At 43.0% G+C, this 20,838-nt stretch overlaps 1 protein-coding gene across 3 annotated transcripts; it reads right to left on the bottom strand.

The window, feature by feature from the left end:
* Positions 1-1,297: 1,297 nt before the first annotated feature.
* Positions 1,298-9,905, bottom strand: LOC131878380 (serine/threonine-protein kinase/endoribonuclease IRE1-like). Of its 3 annotated transcripts, none has more exons than XM_059224331.1 (9): positions 9,417-9,905; positions 8,755-8,963; positions 7,782-8,179; positions 6,005-6,999; positions 5,729-5,916; positions 4,902-5,649; positions 4,419-4,796; positions 2,596-2,652; positions 1,298-2,386 (listed from the first exon to the last, which is right to left on the bottom strand). In XM_059224331.1, exons 1-9 carry the CDS (start codon positions 9,525-9,527, stop codon positions 1,562-1,564), a joined length of 3,909 nt encoding a protein of 1,302 aa, XP_059080314.1. In that variant the 5' UTR covers positions 9,528-9,905; the 3' UTR covers positions 1,298-1,561. The 3 variants fall into 3 exon arrangements, with proteins under 3 accessions (XP_059080314.1, XP_059080323.1, XP_059080330.1); XM_059224340.1 differs by having other exon boundaries at positions 2,608-2,652; XM_059224347.1 differs by lacking the exon at positions 2,596-2,652 and having other exon boundaries at positions 9,417-9,903.
* Positions 9,906-20,838: the final 10,933 nt, after the last annotated feature.

The raw sequence follows: 20,838 nt of genomic DNA, 5'->3' as shown, positions 1-20,838 counted from the left end.
CCAAGGGTGCACTATGAATTACGATTCATTATTTTAATCATTTGAATCATTAGCTTATTCAGTTTTTGATACATTAGCCTTGGCGAAATACGTTGGGCAAAACAAGTGCCTTTGGCAAAAAAGGGCATTCCAGACTTTTTACAATGCTTTTTAACATGGTGCGTCAGTTTATTAGTTTATTACAAATTTCATCACGATTAGCGATTGGAATTTAATTCATTTTTAGATTTTTCCCACCATTACCGCTTTTACGACAGGAGGAGATCTTCATTTGAGTATTTAGATTTATTCATAGTTCGTCTTTGTCAAGTTTTCTAAATTTATACTTGTTTCAGCCAACCGCCACCACTAAGGAACATTTATATGCAAGTATCTGATTTTTAACTTCTCTTCCAACGGGTTTGGCTTTATTTGCGGGGAGTCCCTGGAGTCGAGGTGTATTATTGACTTGTCAAACTATTGCTCGTTTGAGATTGACGCAATAAGTACAAAAATCTTACTCGACAGTACCGATGCAGTTGCTCGATGTTGGGTCGTACATTCGCCGATCCACATCCGCCTTGGCCGTACAGCAGATGGAGATTGTGGGTAATTGGGGGTTTTTAAAGACGCTGACACGCTTTGTGCCCCTTTTTGCCAGTCATGAGCGTAGAAAGTTTGACACGCGTGTTTTCCTCCCAAGGATGACGNCCCCTCTCTTTAGGTCATACCCTGAAAAGTGTTACAGTAATCTTACATCAAGCTGGGCTATCTTTCTCCTGTCTCGTACGACCCAACATTACATAATTTCATCGAGAGGTTCGGGCGGGATCTTACTAATTATTGCGTAAATTTCGAGCAAGCCATTGTTCGACTCTTCTTAAGGCAATGAAGAGCTGACATCGGTCCCTTTGAAAAAGTACGACAAAGAAATTTGTCCAGACCCCACAAGAACGCGCAGTCGTCGAATCCAAATACTATCCAAGCTTTGCTTTATTTTTTGTACAAATATTTCTTCACGCATATAGAAACCAAGTCATGAAATGATGGTCTGCTTGGACGGGAGAAGAGTAGGATTTGCAAATCGTACAAAGCGGTGCGTGGATCAACAAACGGGTCGTCATTTTGGTTGTTTGCATAACGCTGATTCTGTTATTTCACGGGTAGGCAAAAGTTTCGAAACCCAAGGTGCATTTTGACACCTTCAAGAAGGATGGAATGGAATGGATACAAGCATGCGTGCATGCATGCATGCATCTGAGGCTCAAATGATCATAATGCAATGACTTCCAATGTCATCTCTCCAATTCAATCCAGATTTAAAACAAGAGTGTATATTTGTACAATCCGAGAGAAATTGCATATTATCACATTGTTGAAATGGTTCTTTGTATAATCTCAAGTGTTAATAGGTGATGATACATTACATGTGCGCGTTGACATGTACACTAACTTCAAATGGTTCACGTGGTAGGTAAATGCCCAAGGTCACATTTTTTTGTGGGTTGCGCAAAGAATTCCGTCGCTTTTGGGCGGCCGGGAGATTGGGGCGCCTCTTGGAAGGTGGAATCATGCTCTCTCCTTATCCCTTCTTCGACTTTTTCTTTTTAACCTTTTTCTTTGGCGTATCACTGGCTGGAGGCAGGATCCAAACCGTACCTCCACGCATATCATCGATCACGTCATCGGCGTTTAGGTCCTTATCACACGAGTCGTCGTCGCCGCCACCGTTTTCTTTCACCCCTCCATTCACAGGACTGAGATGGGTATCACATAGTTCGGGTTGTTGTGCTTCTTTCTCCTCGCATTGTACGGATCCATCCACTTGGTCTAGAGGTTTGCCCTCGGGCACAGTGGCCTTGATCTTGTCCAGAGCTGAAATATTGCGCGCGGCCTCGGCCCAAGTGGGCTGATTTTCGGCCAAAAGCTCCTTATCCTTTTCGACTTGTTCCATTAGGAACTGCTCTCGGGCCTTGGAGCTGATCTGTGGCACCTTATGAATGAACTTGGCTTGTCCGTTTTGAGCCGGCCGCTTGAGCTCCGGTACGACCAGATCCAGGGGACCTTGAAACGAGACCGGGGCTTCCTGCTCGGCCTCTTCTTCTTGGTCCTCTTTTACCATTGAGGGCGAGCGGTGCGGGTGATGATGATAATGATGATCATGATGATCCAGAGAGGGAGGTTCTGAAGTGGTATCGATTTGACTCCATCGGGATACAACAGAGCGTCCGGAGTTTTCGAACTCCTGGAATAACTCCCCATCATCATCATTATCGTCGTCCAAACGAAGTTTGGGTTGGGTCCGGAAAACGGGCTCGAAGAACGTGTTTCCGGGTCGTTGGCGATTCTGGTTGAAGAGATAAGCTCCGGGCACCAAAGGACGGTCGGCACTCGATTTGGGCAAGGTCTGAAGGAACGAGAGGAAAGGGACGTGATGTTAAATAATGAGCGACAATGAAAGGAGCTGCAGCATTCCACGAGGAGCATTATTCATAGCGTGTATCGTACAATGCATGCAAACACAGCCAGTCAAACGCGAGGTCAAACAGAACACAGGAAAATAGAGACCCGGATGAAAAGAAGAGGACGTGGTATTATGGTCCCGATTTCACTCACATCGTGCCTTACCATTTGAGCGGGGTCTTGAGCAAGTTGTCCATTCACGTCAAGTGCCTGAGCAATAGAGAATATAGAGAATAACAAACTAGAATGCGCTCTTCTGCCGCAGTTTGAGTAATTTGAGAATTCCTTCAAGGTAATCGAGATCCTTCATTGTCATTTCCTATTCTGACGTTGAAGCTTGGCGTGCGTGGACTGGCCTCTAATCCGCCTTTCCGGAAATTCATTCCAAGTTCTCTTGAGAGAAATACGAACAAGAGGATTTCGGATCTCGAAAAAGATTTTAAACCTCCGTGACCTTGGCTTTTTGAAGACGGGAGACTAGCTATGGGTGAATCTATTTAGGAAACAGAAAATGTTTCAAGAGAGCGTAAGCGTGAGCAAGCGTCCCTCGGTTGGTCTTAATGATAAACCTGCCATTAGGTTGAAGCCCTTTGAAAAGGCGAAACCCATAAAATTATCAGAAAGCAGAGTCTTTGCATTGATTTATGATGCCTGTGCCGAATGGAATGATGATGGCTCCGCCGACTGACTCATCAGAGGCTTTTGAAGCTGGCATCAATATAATCTAGAGATAAAAGTAACTTTACAATATTTTTTTTCAGTAACTTCGAGGGTTGACAAGGCCAATGAAATGCAATCCTTTGACAATATCGAACAATAGACGGTAAAGTGACTCAGAAAGAGAGGCAAAATGAAAGAGTCTCCTGATTAGAAGTAAATGCAACGCATTCCTTGATGCCAGACAAACGTTTCGGAATGTGAAACGCGCTCTATTTCTTCTTTTTCATTTGTTAAGAACTAGAGATTCCATACATGTGGGACAATGATTGTACTGCTCCTTGATGGAAAAGAGGGTCTCCAATGACACGTAATCCCACAGTAGCGCTCAAACTCAATGGAAAAACTCCAATCATGTACGTAACTGTTCACTACGATTTGATTAGCTCACCGAAGCTCACTGATTGCAGTAGAGTTCAACGTTTTCGTCAAGAAAGGTGGGCAATAAAATTGGAAATAAGGACCATCATCCTATCGCACTTACCGCTTTAACACGAATTCTTTATTTCGCTTAGTTAAAAGTTTGATATTGACATTTTCGGATGCCCCCTTTTTCGAATCCTGCCATTTTTCTGCCTCGACCAGGTCCCTCATTTATTGGAAGGAGAAAAGGAACAGAGAAATGCATCTTTTCGACTTCTGCTTCTCTTCCTTCTCCATCCTCTCGCTGGCTCTACATTTGTCCGTGAATTCAAGCGACTGACATTGGAGTGTACACAAAAACAAGCTCACAAACAGAGCTCCATCTCTAGGAGTCGAGAGAAGAGGAAGAAACGAGAAGGGACTTTAAATTTTAAGCACTCAGCGTAATTGCCAGAGAGCCTTTTTCCGACCCTCTTCGACTCAACGATGATGAAGATGGCCTCTACGTCGAGTCGTTAGGTAACAACGGGGTTGTCCAACAGCTCGATTTTTCCTTTGTCTCTCGTTCCTCCATGGGTCATTCTCGCCGACAGGATCGTCTTTACCGTTTCGTTGGCCATAGGGTTTATGGTGCCTGGATCTCATCAAAAATGCACAAACTTCGGACGAATTGTGGCATCCGTAAGAGCCCTCCAACATCGAGGAGTAGCAAGAGCCTCTCCAATTGCATAGTAATGAACCAAGGGAAACTTGCGCCAATCAAACCTGACCGGAATCTTGAAAACGGCAATTCCATTCCGCTTCTATCTAATATGCTCCCAAACCAACCTGAGGATATGGCGCTAATTCATCGTTGTCTCACTTAGGTATCTTAAGCATGTAGGTTGATCCATTACCTGGAGGAAGTCGTAGTTCTTGTCGAAATACTTCACGAAAGTAGGTTCGTTCTTAATGCAGTGCATGGCATGCCAAGAATGAATGACAAGTCGTGGAAAACGACTAATCCAGTACATGACGTACTGGTCGGGAATTCGACCGTAGGTGATCTTGATCTCCGGGGGCAACTCGTTATAGTGATGCTTCTTGTTGCGCATAGCTCGGAGGAGATCTCGGACCGTTTTGCCGTTGTAACTGCGATGCTTGCGCAAATCCTCTTGAATGGCGGGATCCAGATTGTCGTGCCAATTGCCTCGAACGATGTCGAGTCTATGCCTTTCCAAAGCGGCCAGAAGTGCACTATCCGAATCTTCTTTGTCCACGCGATCCGACACATCCTGGAAAGACGATCGTAATGAATCAGTTTGACCCTGCTCACTTCAACCATTGACCGTATGACGGGTTGAGCCGATCATCATTTGATACCCTTTCTGGCCACTTACCTGAAGGAAATTGAGCAGTTTCTCCTTGCTCCAGAACAATGGATGTCGGAGAATGGCTCGGATGGTTGGCCGAGCACTTTGCTCATGCAAGATCATTTGTTCGATGAGCGATCGCTCCACAATCTTGCTTTCATTGAGCTTGCTCAGGTCGAATTCATTAGCCAAGATGTTGGCCTGTCGTCGGAAGCTTTCCCCGAAAGGATGCGAGCCTTTGGACAACACGTAATAGAACACACAGCCCAAGGAGAACACATCCACAGCACAAGTATTGGACCGATGGCCCAACATGATTTCCGGGGCTATCCACCCATCCGTGCCGGCCACGCCCGATCTCCGCGAGAACGACATGCGGCCCATTTTGAGTTTCTTGCACAACCCAAAATCGGAGATCATGGCTCGTATCTCGCCCTTGGATCCGGGCATGGATATCAACACATTCTGAGGCTTGATGTCCCGATGCACAATGTCCAGGTTGTGGAGATGGAGCAAGCCTTGACTGGCCTGTCTTAAGACAGTGAGATGGTCTAAGCTCGGGTTGTGATATTTGCCATCCACTAAATCCTGCAAGGTCGCCACACACAACTCAAGCGCGATGTATCGAAATTGGGTGTCCTGTTCCATGCAAAAGTATCGAATCACATTGGGATGCTCGTCCGACTCTCGCAACAGATCAACTTCTCGATCCGCGATGCTGAAACAGGCGGCCAAAACGCGTTTTACGGCCACAGCACGCGAATCAAATTTTCCCCTTGAAAATGGTAGACGAAGAGAAGGCAAAAGTGAGCGCATTTGACTGCAAAACCATGGACCGATCCTAGCTGCTTTACCTATAAACGAAGGTGCCTTCACAGCCCTTGCCCAAGGTCTGATTGGGGTCGAAATAGATCTGACCCACTCGAACACTTCCGTCGGATTGAAGAACGGGATTGGCCGTCACATTGTAAGCACTGTGCTGACTGGACGACGAACCCACGGAGCTCTGTCCCATTCGAAAGCTTGAATGGATCGATTGGTTCTGAAATTAAAAAAAAATAAATAAATAAATAAACACCCTGGAATTGTGGAGCAAGAGCGGACACGAGAGCTATCCGAACAGTGCTTACATTCGTTTGCATAAGCTTGAAGAGACAGTAGACGGCCACGAAAAGAAGCACGGCAATCACTTTGAGCTCCTTGTTCTCGATGGCGTAGAAACTCTCGCGAATCAACGGCACAAGCTCCCGGCCCCATTTCACGAGATCGTACGAGAGGAAGAAGGTCGTATTCAATGCCTTGATTTGGTCCAACCCAAATTCGATAAAAGCCGAATCGTACAGACATTGGGCCGGAGGTTGCTTGGACTGATTTCGGGGTGAGAACGGGTATGGGGCCGTGTAGGTCGTGGTGCCATCCGGCCCTTCATCAAACGGATTGTCCCGCTCTTTCACAGGTCTGGGAGGATCCGTATGGAAAACCTCATTGGGAAAGAGCGGAGGGATCAGACGAGCATCCGGGCCTTTGGAGAGGAATCGCTCGCCCCTTCGAGCACCGGTCGTGCTCGTCAATTGCAATTGAGTCAATGCAGGGCTGAGTTTGATGGTGGAGTATTCTGGAACTTGATAGTATCCAAACAAGAGGACAGAGGAGGATTCGCCGGACTCGGGCTTGGGATTGTGGGATGGTATTCCTAGCGGGTCGAAAGGGATTCCGGCGTTGTCGGAAATCACATCCAGGTTGATTTCCGAGGGCATGTGAAAGTTTTGAGGGCCCTCCAACAAAAGCGGACCGTTGCTGTTGGGAGATATGGTGAGCGTTTGCTCATCCACCAACGATTGCATGGCAAATAACCCGTGGTCATGTTCACCCACATACAACGTGGGAAAGAGCTTGGTTTCGCCAATTAGCTCGTTATTGGACTCGGGGGCGTTGAACTGATCCATGAGATTGATCAACGTCTCTTTGGACACGGATGTGAAGGGCACATTGACCATGCCATCACCTTCTAGACGGAACATGGCCACAATGGGCGATCCGATTTGCTGCTCCCACTGAACCAAACCGGTCCGACGATCCAAAGTCACCAAAGATCCCTGGGAACTGTCCGTGAAATGTGCCATATCTGGGGAAAGGTAACATTCACTCATACAGGGGGTTTCAATGCGACTCCAGTTTCATGTTAAATAAGCGTAGCCCTTCCAGGGTGGGCAAATGGGTTAATCCCGGGGCGGTTTTTTTAATGGTTTTAATGGGCGGGTGGGACGGGGTTTTTCAATCGGACGGGTTTTATAAATCTTTGATCAAATGTTAAAGTTAGACCCTTTTTTTTTAATTTTGAGCCAAAGACAACCAAACTGTTACTAAAAGAACTACTCCATTACCTTATTTTTTAAAAATAGCAACGCCATACCAATACAGGTAATTTGGAGGGGAATAAGACGAATTTGTCTCATTTCAGAACTAAAGAGATGAAATGTTCACCAGCAGAAGTAAGAAGTCTTTGAAAGCTGATTTGGTATTAGTGCATTAGTCAAAGAACTGGAGCAAATAAGCTACTGCATTTGACACGCAATTTAATAACAAAACTGTGCAGGAAACCCAAAATCTACCTTTAGAACAACAAGAATTGAACACGGTAAAGGAAGAGTTTCCTACCAATTAGTCCATGAAATCAAGACATTGTTCTTCCAGTTTCATTATCAATCAAATTACTGCCAAAGAAAGAGGTAGGTCGTCGGAAAATAAAGAAAAAAAATGAGAAAGTTTTCCAATTAATCCACCCGTAAAAACCCACCCATGGGTGGGTTTAGGTTTTTTTATACAACGGACGGGTTTTAGCCAACCCTGAGCCCTTCCTTCACTGCTTTCTGTCCTCGATCAGATCTGAAAGTGCGTAGATCTTACCATATTCCAAACCAACGTCTCCTTTAGCCAAATTGGATGAGTAGTCAAAGAACGTGATGTTCCACTTCCGACCCTGCGCCCGACTATCGTACATCATAATGTTATATTCGGTCCTGCCAATGAGGAAATTGGCCGGCGAGATGTTGGGACATTGGTCCTCATTGCCCACCACACAGCCGTGGGCGGCCGAGATGGACCCTTGTCGGGCACCCGTGTACCGGTCCACCGAGAACCAGGTGTCCACTTTCTTGCCCGTGTACAGGATACCATCGCTACTTTTGCAGGGCGAGGCGGCCACCAATTCAGGGATGGTAAAGGGCAGCTTCTTCAGTGGATCCTTCAGGCCCCCGCCAATCATGTAGATGGAGCCGTCTTTGGGATCCGGTAAGAATGCGGGCCTGTCAAAGATGGTCATATTAAACGAAATTGTGAGGAATAAGCGAGCGGGGGAACGAATAGCCGGGGCCGATTGAAAATGGATCAAGCGCTGTCTGGGGTGAAATTCTGCTGTGGTTTCATCCATATTTCATAGGTGTCATCATCAGGTTGATCGACGCTAGTCAAGTGGGTGTGGGTCCAAATCGGGACAGGAACGTTCTATCGGGCCGGAATCGTGAGAAGAAATGGCTCAAATCAATCACACATGTGGTGGCTATGAACGAAGACTGACTACAGGTGGCTGGGTCGTGGCCCGGTCTATCATTGAGGCTTCACCTGGTTGGCGTTTTCCTTTCATGGAAAATCGGTACAAGCACTCGGAGCGAGCCGAGTCCAATTAAAACTAACAACGCCATTTCAGCGTGAAGGATCCCACACTTGTGTCGAAGGAACTTCAACCTCAGCCCACCTGCCTCGTCGACCGATGATCACTGACTCATCAGCCCAGTCCAGCTGTGGGTCAGAGCATGGGAGAAAAAGCCGGGGGATTCGTCCCATGCGAGGGATCCATTCTCTGCACATCAAAACGACTTACAAAATGGGTTTGTCGGCGTCGTAGGGACTCTTGACCACGGGTTGGTCGTTCATTTGCCAGAGGACTTGACCGGAGTTCTGATTGAGGGCCACCAGACTCCCATCCAAGGTGGAGGCGATGAGCGTGCCCTCGGACGGCCGCAACGCCGTCTCGTAGTACATGGCATCAAAATCAATGTCCGGCAACGAGGCCGGGTCATCCTCGGAACGCTGAAACACATGAAAGACATCAAGGCCATAGAAATGGATCCGTAGAAAAAAGGCAAGCTAGGCAGGTGGGCGGCTCGCTGAGGCGGTCCCGGGGTGGGGGGCGGACTTGAGTTCAAGCCATTCGTTGAAGCCATTCGTTGAAGCCATTCGTTGAAGCCAGGCTGAGTAAGGCTCCTCAGACCATTCTCGACTCGTTCTTGGCCCCCAATGATGGGGCGTTACGACTCTTCTCCACTTATAAGAGCTCCAACCTAACCTGACCTTCTCTTACAATCTTCTCCGAGAATAATTGGCGACAAGTTTTCAAAACCGAGTGATGGCCTCAAAATCCGGTTGCTCTATCGACCATTCGAGATGAAGCAGGCCTCGGGCTGCCGGAGGCCCAGGGCCTGTCTTTCATTCAGTCTTCATGTCGGAGGCCGCTGACTGGTGGGTCCATCCGCCTGGTCTTACCTTGGGGCGAACCCCTCGGGTGGGCGGCATCACCAGCAGAACCAGCACGGTCAGGCCTACCGCCCCGTGGATCAGCGGGTGGGCCGCACTCCCCCGCCGCATGCTTAACATTTAGCGTTCGGCCACGCCCGTGCCAATGAGGCGGCTCAAAAGGGCGTCAGGCGCGATGGGCACTGTGGTCCATGAATCAGGGCGGGCCAAAGGCGGGCCTGGCCCGGGTGGGCATGAATCAGCCGGTTGGCGTGAGCCCAGCCAGTCTGAGCCGTGATTCTTGGGCTGCTCTGAGCTCAAGCGGGTGTGTGCGGCTAAGCCAGTCAATCTCCGCCGCGTTCAATCACTTCTCTCTTCCTCTCTTTCTCTCTTTCTCTCTTTCTCTCTTTCTCCCTTCTGTGTGTTTGTGTGTGTTTGTGTGTGTTTGTGTGTGTTTGTGTGTGTAGGCCGTTCTGCTGCTGTGTTTTCAATGCAAATGTTGCTGATCGAGTCGTTCAACCTAGTTTTCATACCCTTCCTCTGCGGAGGTTGGGTGAGCCAGGTCGGCGGGCTACACGTGGAAGTGGGTCAATTTCGCTTTCACATTTCAAGGCTGGGTCAAGCTTAGCCCAAACAGGTGCGATGAATGCACAATGCCCTTCGTTATTCGACCAGGCCAATTATTGATTCTATTCAACGATTCGACTTTGAAGGAATGGGGCAGCCCCAGGTGGTTTCGTGAAACCATATTTTGAAATGCGACAGTACTAAATTTTACCCAGTCGCATTTCAAGATGTGCGTTCACGAAACTAGCTGATACTCGCAGTAGGTGCAACTGGGTACAAATCGCATCTCAAAATATGCTCTCACGAAACCATGCGGGGGTGCCCTATTGCTGACACTTTCTGCCACCATGTTCTGCCACCTGGTCAAAAATGGCCCTTAATGATTTCTCTTCCCTGATTAAGGGAAGTTGGGCTTCAATTTAGTTCCACTTTCACTAAACATTTGGACCGTGGTTTTTTTTTTCTTTCTTTTCATGTTCGGTTTGGTATATGAGGTATAATGAAAGTAATATGGCACTGGTTTGACGAGATGATATTCAGGGTCTCATTTTGAGGCTAAATTATGGGTTTCCTTCCTGGAACTATTAATGTCATACACCTGAAAAATGTACTTAATAACCCGAGTCGCAGCCTTCCATGTTTATTTATTTGATCCCATAAGTAGCAAATAAGTCACTGCATGTGAAATCGAACTATGAGAAAAGCCTGAAGGAAGCCCCATTGACACATTTTTTTTTCTTTTTCCTATCTAAAAAAGGAAGAAACTGTGTAACAGGAGGGCTAAAAAACCATTCAGTTACCAATTCCGTAACTTTTGCGGAGAGTGACACGTTACTGATAGCGATACTCACAAAGTTACACGTTATTTAAGCCCTGCAAATGAAGTTCTTACATAGAGAAGACCAAGCCAAGAGTTTGCACGGCAAGTAAGCTAGAGTAACCCCATGGGGCCTTATTTCTGTGGTGCTGTGGAATGTTACAAAATAGGTTAGCCATTCACCACTTTCTGACCAACACCACCCTTTTTCGGTGCGCAAGATTGATTGAGATTTGAAATTCAAGTTCAAAAAGATTTAAATGACGGTTGAAAGGCTCACACAACCTGCGAACCGGCGGTCTGTAAAAAATAGGTCAGATTGTTTCTTGTTTGTTTCAGACGTTTAGCCTTCAGGCCTCCCGTCCAGACTTGCCAAATCGTTGGTCATGCTAGGTCAGTCCCAAACTCACAGAGTACCATATCTTTCTGACGTGTTTGGAAAATGCATGAGCTGGACTAAAAATCTAACCTAGCTCATTGTTAAGACTTGTGGTGGTTGCTCATGAATGTGTGAAAAGAAAAACGATTAGCAGAAATGCTGTTTGGACCCATAAATCAAGGCTTTCCATCTACTTGGGCAAGCCTGCTTTGGACTACCTGACTGCTTAAATAGTGGGAGTGTGGACTAAGCTGAATGCCTGGTCAAAAGCGCATGACTTTTGTATTGAAAAATAAACATGCATTGATAAAGATCAAATTCGAGCTAGTCCCATGGGACGTTCATCTGACAATAGGGGTTTCCTGAAGAATGGTAATCTTTGAACAACATATCTTGACTTTTCTACCCTAGAGCATGTTCATTTAACCAGTCATCAATGAGCTGGCTCATGACGTAACACCGAGTTGTCAGAATTATCAGGGAGAAATAGTTCATTCAACCACAGAGGAAGAAAAGCCAAGAGATAACAATGCCACCGACAGTTTTTAGACCAGATTGGTGGATGTCAGCTAAAAGCCTCTTATTGTATGTTTTCTGATTACAGAGGTGTTCCCTTCAATTCGCTGCAGTACAACACCACAACAGATTACTGGTTGGGTCAAATGAATAATCACGTAGATTGTGACTTTTGCTTACCAATTTACATTCTCAATGGCATATGACATTACTGGCGGAATGTCGGACATCTGTAAGTTAGTCTCAAAGAGTAACCCTGATTTCTCTTCCGTCGAACCAGGGCTGCTTTTGGCTCAACCATACCTTTTTACGTATGTTGGAATCTGCCGGTGGTTTCACTTTCCAAGTTTTCTGACAACCTTTAATTTGAAATGTTTATCTGATCCCATCATTGCAACAGACTCGTTTTTACCCTTCTTTGTCTTCTTTTCAATGGATTATCTGGCAAAGAAAATAAGATTAGATTCAGTGGCAAGGGCCCAAAACTGGGAGCCAACTAAAATAAATTGAGCTATCCTGACCGTTTTGTCTTGAAAGCCTCTGCATAATCCATGGCAATTACTGGCTACAGTCTCTCATGCTCCAAACGATCCAAACGGAGGAAACGTCAAAGGAGATATTATGAAAACGTTACACACAGTTATTTCAACTAGTACATAAGAAGCAGTGTTGCCATTTTGGGTTGCACCGCTGTCTGCGCGCCCCGGATCCTTGGAACCAAGCTGCCGCAGGATTGCGCCGCGGCTTAGACGCCCCCAGGCCCTTGCAACCGAAGGTTAGGTCAGGTCAGGTTAGGTAAGGTTAAGTTAAAATTGCCAAAATGGCATCATTGATTCATTTGATGTTGACAGCTCATGTACATGTTTTAAAAACTCTGCGTAACGTCCATAGAAAAATTCGGGTCATTCTTGGACATAACAGCAGGTCTAGGCACAGAAAAGTCACTTCAATCAAACAACTACTGATGATGTGATCAATCTGACTGCGCCTCAATTTTTCAAACCAGTACTGCCAAGTTTGATCCAAGCTGGATTTTTTTTTGGTCTGAACATAAGATGCACTTTTTCTTGTACCCAACTTGTGCCCAAATGTGTGCTGTACTTAAATAAATGGTTGCATTAGACTGAAAGTGTTTTGAGATAAAATTCCCAAGGCACAAGTTACACTCTTGTAAAGAGTCCTGAGGGCTAAAGAAAAATATGCCAACTTCCTTGATTTTTGGGTCAAAAACGCCAGTAACCCGCCAAAATCAGGCTATCCATCAATACTGAAAATGTTTCTCCCCAAGCATATTTCAATAAAACGCCAGAAAACGGCTAGATTTCTATTCCCTGCAAAAAAAATCTCCCCGCCAGACAGAACTTGACAGGCCAGAAACAGCAAAATCTTGCGGACCAAACCACCATCTGGCAGCACTGTTACTGTGGCGGCTAAAATTTCCAACAGTGGCTGGCTCAATGGCTGGGAGCACATAAACTTTGGCAACGGAAAAGCCAGTCCGTGTAAACCCACCTATAATTGGCATAAGTCAGAGATTATTTGGCCGGCAGAGGTTGCGTGGGGGGAAAGTACCTAGAAACCCAGGATGGACCAATGATTAGCTCCTGATAACTCCAGGCTTGGGTATTATCTGATATTCAGTTTTAGATTGAGCTATAAGAAGCTAAATTGACTATTTAAAAAACCTGGACATTAAATAGGTGCAAGAACGTAGCTAATTTGGAAATTGGGTTACTTCAAGCACCCCAACCCTTACAGTCTTTCCCTAAATCTGGTAAAAATGACGGAACCATTGGCAAATTGCATGAATTTATAAATGCTCATGTGAAGCTTTTCATCAATATCAGGTTCACGTGGTTGTGGGAGTAGGCATTAACATAGGAGAAAAGCTGAGCAAGACAAGGCTAAGTGCCTGTGCAAGGTGTTTTGTTTTACCTGTCACTCTTTATTTCTCATTTTTATGATGTGACTGCTAAAGGTTGTACCCCCTTGCACCAAACAAAGGGTACACTAGTAGGCTTCAAGAGTGGTATCCACAGTATTAATAAGCTCTTTTATTAGCACCATGACTTGTAACAAGCAATTTCAAAATGGAAAAGACAATGATAAAAGCTTTTAAAGAATATGTTTCTTGTTTTGGCTCAAATTTGTGCCTAAACACCTTTGCAATACTTTAAACTTTGCGCTTTTATGTTTGATTGATCTTACATGCAAGTGATACTACTAAAACTGAACATGTTAGGTAGAAAACATTCCATGCATAGCAAGCCAAAATGAGAAATAGGAAGATGTAATTCAAATAAATGACTAGCTGTTTAAGTTTTGAACACAAAAAATATATGTAATAAGATGGGTTTTGAAATACAGATTGCTTAAAGAAACTAATAGAGCATGGAACAGGTGTGTCAGAATTCTTACAATAATGTTCAATGCCAAATTAAAAACTTAAGTACGCTTTGTCCTTAAACATGACAATGATGTCAAGCTTCAAAAAAATTTACTTTTCAAAAATTACTATATTATTTGGCACAAAAATGCTCTGTTTGTAACATGAAGCAAAATTCAAGGTATTTGATATTTCTTGTGCACATCTTTACTTTCAATTTGTAAAGATTTCAGGAAGGAAGAGTCATCATAATTTTCAAGTACTAATTCATAACCTGATGAACTGAGAGCATAGAAACACTCCATTACTCTTTGACATGATAATAAACAGTACGTAGAAAACACATTTCATTTATAAATGAAATTTGGAATCATGACAATTTGAGACATCTCGTTATATCCTCTCCTTTTTATTAGTAACTGCTGCAATTTCAACAAACATGAATATATTGGTTCTTTTTGACAGTATTATTAAATTACATAAATCATTGCTTTTTTCTGTAAAGATTTGTAATGATGGATGTTACATTTGTTTCATTTTTATAGTGTCTGAAGGTGTTTTGTTAGTTATGATAGTTGGTAGATTCATGATCCAGTAAGGAGGTCATTAGAAATGAAATAACAGTTTGGAAAAAGTACATCTAGATGCATTCATAAACAACATTCTTATAAAACTATATCAAACAATACAAATAGAAGTAATAATCTTAAGTCAATTACATAGCTAAGATGAATTGTTCATGAATCTGCGTTTTTGAAAAGGTTTTGTAAGTTTTTATAGTTAGTTGATCTATAGAACATGGAGAAGATCATTAGAATATTACATTGACTGTGATTCATAAAACTAGATCAAAATTATATGCATAGGGCCTCACCTCCTGACGGCACCTCTCAAAGTAAACACGGGTCACGTGACTTTGAAACCAAAAAGTAGGACATTGTCTTGGAGTCTTCTCTTATGGTTGATGCTTGAAACGGTCATAACATTCAATGATTTTGAACTGTGTTCTTCTTTTGTTCCAACAAAAATAATATTCGTTATTTGAAAAAGGCGACGCAATAATTTATAACTCATTGCAAGCTTTTACTTTTCATGACATGATATCAGCTGTAAATTCATAGATGCATTCAAAACTTGAAAACATATATGAATAAAAGGTGGTTAGCATTCAATTTATAGATAATAAGCCGTTGACTACGTGTATTTTGCTAATATTTAAGCAAGATTTTTGCGTATAACCATGGAACGGATAGCTATCATGGTATAACTAATGACGTGCAGAAGCATGAAAAATAGATTAAAACACGTAGTTTTGAATTTCTTTAAGTGTCTTATTTGCATTTTTTTGCTATGGGCTTAGATTCAATAAATTCGAGACTTAGATTGGTTATGAATGACTTGGATGCATGTCAATTTGCGGCTTCAACCATTATTACAGAAAAATACTATTTGCAGTTAAGTCTGCACATTGGGATAACATTTTGCAGCATATATGTTGCTGATTGAATGAAAAAAAGTTTTCATTGATAATAGACTTCATAATTATTCCATTTTATACTGAATTAAGTTTGTTTTAAGCACCAATAATTGTTCTACTGAACATATTGTCACCATACTTATAGTAAGCAAAAGGGCAGCCAATCTGACAATGTCCTACTTTTTCTAGGCAGCGTGACCCTCTAGATTCTAATGATGGGATCAAGTAAATAATCACGGGAGTTTGCGACTAGGGTTACCAATTTACATCCGATATGTGGCATCCCTAGCCAAATATCGGAAACCCGTTAGTTAGTCACAAAAAGTAACCCTGATTTTTCTTCCATCAAAACAGGGTTACCTTTTAACTCCAAGCCAACCTTTTGCCCGATGTTGGACACAACTGGTGCATAGATTTTCCTAGCTTTCTGGCAATCCTGAAATGAAAATTTATTTGATCCCATCACTACTAAATTCATGATTCGGAGTGAGTCATTGCTGTGCTGAAAGATGTCAATTTTCAATTTTTCCATAATTATTTGTTTTCATGATTCGCATGACACAAGGATAAATACTTGTGTGGATTTTGTTGGGGTTCAAAATAGTGTTCACCTGATTAATATCACAAATTTGAATAAGACCGAGAATGTGGCAAATTTTCCATAACCAAGTAAGGTGAAGCCCTACATGAATAATAATATTAAATAGATAACATTAATACCATCTTCATGAAACTGTGGTTTGATCAAATGTTGGTGTTAAATCCAGTAAGTTAGATAAGTAAACAATACATGTTTTGCCTCTTCGTTTTCATTGGGCTTTTTTTCCCATTACTCTATCTCATCTAATGTGATGCTTGAGTGGGTATCCAATAAAAAATAAACAGTTGTCAATATATAAACAAATGAATAACCAACAATCTGGCTCTTGTACTCAATTTTTAGCTCATATTCACAATCATATTGCATCTTTGGACATTTTCCACGTTTTGGATGCTTTTTTGAATTAGTGTCCTTGTGTTTAGACTAAGATGTATTGTTAAATATATAGCATAAATCCGCTCATTTCACAGTCTATCCATGTCTATCCTCACCTGTTGACACCTGCCGTATTATATCGAGTGACGTTGCCCACCTGACAGCTGGAGCCTTCGAAGTGCGCAACTGTTGCCTCTGTTTTGCCCCTGTTTTGCCTCAAACAAACATAGAAACAAGAAGCTGTGCTCTAAAATGCCCGACTTTATTAAGAGATTATTCAATGAACAATTGTTGGCCCAAGTATTGTGACACAATGAAGAGGCCATGAAATCTTCTGTGAGACGTTTCAATTTTTTTGTGGGTGAAATCCTGAACAATTATGGCATGTCAATCATCATTTTGTAGGCCCTAGTATGCTGTATGATTGAGAACGCATCAATTCTTCGGCAATCATCATTTCCAACCAAATAGTACTAAGAAAAGCAGAATTTCACTAGGATTGGAGTGACTAACCTTAACAACATTATTTGTTTTAAACTGACCCTGGCCTGTTTAGGCACGGTTTAATGGAAAAATACAATATGTTAAAATGCAATGCTAAAAGCAATTATATTTGTACCCTTTTGTAATTTGAAATGTCTCGCTGAAGGATAGATGATGTACGTAGTTATGATGTTAGAGTATATCAGTAATAAGTTGGTCGATGAAAAATACCGGGTTCAAGTCAAGCATCTGAGAGTGTATTATTGGATTCTCCGTGGTTTTGTCCCCAACGAGAGGAGGGAGTGGAGAATGGCAAGGACTATGAGCGGTGAGTGAGCCGGCAACGCTGATGAGGTTGAAGCACTGAATCCCAACAAAAAATGACGGACAAAGAGTGGATGAGACGGATCGCCGACGACGCAGAATGACACTGCGCGGACTGAGAAAGAGAGACAGAGGCCCATATGCTTTGATGGCGTAGGGATATTAACTGCAGTATACGAGTAGTATGCTAGCGCGTTGCTTGGTCGAATGCACTTTGAAAAATAGAGTTTCGTTGGACAAAGAGCTATCTAGCGGGTTCGTGACGAATGTGGTAGCCTTTCTAGACCCTTTCCTCTAGTGTTACTAGAAAACAATTCCAAAAGATAGTGGAATGAGAGTTTTTGTTGCACCTCCTCAAGGCTGGAGCGTGTGCAAATGATGGCTATAACATTTTCTTCTTCATGAGGCAAAGTGTTCTAACTTATGATGTGCTTTTGGTGCCACAATTTGGGTAGATACACTCATGCAAACACTTGATTAATACTTGAGCAAATCCCACCCAATCTTTAGTGACGTTGGTTTTGCAACCATGAATTTGATTAGCAATGAATCAGTGTTCTCTCTTGTTTATCAAAGTGCAACACTTTCTAAGAGACGCTTGATGTGCTAATCTGATTTTTTGAGAAGCTGTAAGGCAAAAAAACCAAAATTAAAGTAATTGCCCCCTTACGCTGCAAGAAATATGTTTTACGTTCTGCACTCCAAAGGGTGCTTTGTCATTCAGCCTCTAGTAACTAAAGGGCCATTGGGCCAATTCCTTGTTATTGAATTATAATGTCTTTGTGTCGTTTTTGACTAATTCTATCTGATTTCCAATTTGTGCCTTGGCTCACATAAGGTCAGAAAAGAGTTGCGTTCAAGGCAAGGCAAGAGCAGTTTATGCAGAAATCTACTGTGCCTCTTCCCGTTTTCTTTGGGCTGTGTGACGTTGCAAATGAGGGCCCTTATGGCGTCAAAAATGGCAACTCTACACTTGCCAGACTGTCTTCCTTCTTTCTTGCTTTGGTGTTTAATGTTAGGCAACGTTGGGCGGGTGTGAACATTTACTTTAAGTCTATAGAGAAAATTGACAGCCCAAGATTGTTTCATTTGTTCTTTACCCTGGATGGGTAATGGGATCATCTGGGTGGTTTGTTAGTAAATTTTTGGTTTCACTCAACAAAAACAGCAAATATGGCTGCCAATTTAAATTGGAATTTGAAAATGAGATTAATTTCATTTTCTTGCCTACTTTTGAAGATCTCAATTCTTAAATATGATTCATCCTAGTGCTCTGTCAAGTAGGCTAGGACAGTGTTTCTTATGACAGTACGCTGACTGTTATAGGGCAGCCCATCAGGCTGCCATAGGGACCTTTAAGCTGATGTCAAACTAAACCTTCTGAGAAAAATGGTCACAAAACCTCCATTTTGATTCGTCCTTGAGCGGTCACTTGTCACATCTCATTTCCTAATACAACATATTAGCAGCTTAATCAAATCGACAGAGATTCTTGGGACAGTTGTCCTCCATCTTGACTCAAATCTTGGGTTAATGCTTATTGTCAACCATTATTAATCAGACTTTAATCTTGTATTTTATGTAAATATTTGAGCAAGCTGAACCGTTATGTCATTATGTTGCAAAAGGATTTGCGGGATGAAATAGAGTATCTTGAAATGCTTAATTTGTTAAATGCATCCTCCCACATGAATACAAGCAGATGAGCACTTGCAGGCAGAAATTGATAGCAGAAAATTTGAATTAAATGGTGAGAATGATAAAATACCTGACAAGAATGAGATATCACACTAAATATGACTAGAATTGTTAATTGTGTGAACTACTCAAACATCAAATTGATGATAACAGAAGGGGTTTAATAATGGACTAATCATTTGTAATCATGCTAGGCAAAAAGTTTTTTAAACGCACTCACTGTTCAAGAATGTTTCAGGCATAAGTATTCCATAAACAAGCAGAACGCATAAAAATGAATGGTAACGTGTAAGAGATTTGACATTTAATTCCAAAAAAGGCCCATTTTGTAATTTGTCTTCATCAAATCTGATCCTTCACAAGCTAAGAAAAGTGATCGCAAAGATAGGTGATCCCAAAGAAGTGATATTGTTAACAGTAAAAAAGCACACCTTCAACATAAGAGGGAAGTCCAAGAAAAATCTCTTTTAATGTTTGAAGAGAGTGAAGATATTCTGTACCGGATAAGAATTGTGCCACTTGGGGATTCTTCTTTGCACCTTCTCTATACGGCCAATATTCCCTGTTAGGAGGGTTCCATACTTTGAGTTCAGTCTACATGAAAAAAGTGAAGAGGAGAATCACAGCCAGTACATAAACAGTTGGGTAGAGACAAGCGATGAAAATCTTGATTACAGCAGAAGATTGGGTGGGTCAGATTGAACAGATCCTGTTTCAGCTCCTGTTGTTGATGACATTTGGACCGGAGCCGGAAAAACGTGCGTGACTGCCAATATTCCGAAGGGATGTCGGGCCAAGGACAGTAGGGTGTTAGTACGTCCTTGACCGAGAAGAACAAGTTGTGTCAGGACATCACCTCCGGAAAGGTCAGGTTCCCAACACTGGGACACTAACCTGGCCAGCCCAATTTTTGGCTAGAAAAATACTTCCATGCATTTTTGGCAAATTGGGGAACGCACAGATATCATTTGAGGATATTGGTGAAGGTGGCATTGGTGAATTTGAGGGCGGATTGGGCGGAGTTGGAAAGCCATATGTGAAGGCAGTGGAGGAAAATAGAGTTGATGTAGGTCTGGAAGAGTTGAAGAACCATTGGAAGGGGAAGATTCTTGATGGGAAGTCTATTGCAAACGTATCCAATCCTGGCCCTGGCTGTGATTTTTGACAATTTGAGATGATTGGTGAATGAGAGTTGGGTTGATGGTACTTGTGGAGAGATCCACAAAGCATCCGTACTTACACTCTTCTCTTGGCCTGTTAGATTTGACAATTTCATAGAGGAGAGTAGCAGCCATTGTAGTAGAGCGTCTGCTCTGGAAACCAAATTGGAAATTGTGAAGGAGATCCCAATCCTTGGCCAATCCGGAAAAGTGGACGGCTAAAAGGGTAGGTAAACATCATCTTTAATATGAGTTGGCCACTGCAATGGCCTCTGAATAAAATTTGTCTGAGTCCACTGATAGTAAGAGACTCCCGTGGATGCGATTCATCCATCCTTCCAGAACTCTTGAACGTTGAGTGTGATCGCAGAACAGCTTCAATCCATAGATTCCATTGAGGATTATTCTTTGGAGTTTTGATCACGACGGCCCAAAACCACTAAACAGTAAGGACTACCTGGCTTGGGCGACATTGTTCATTGAAATTTTGGAGGAACGAATGTTGAATGTGTTCAATAGTCTAAGTAGCGCTGGAAAAGTGACCGCCCAGGAGATTTGTTTACCTTTCCTTTTAAGATGACGTCATCAGTCAGCTGTAGCTTAAAGGTGCCTATTGGTGTGTACCTCTAACTCGTTTCCCCCATGGTTGCCAGATGGCTAAATTCATAG

The sequence above is a fragment of the Tigriopus californicus genome, chromosome 1 (assembly GCF_007210705.1).
Source record: "Tigriopus californicus strain San Diego chromosome 1, Tcal_SD_v2.1, whole genome shotgun sequence".
NCBI lineage: Eukaryota > Metazoa > Arthropoda > Copepoda > Harpacticoida > Harpacticidae > Tigriopus > Tigriopus californicus.
This window is presented reverse-complemented; position numbering and strand designations above follow the sequence as displayed.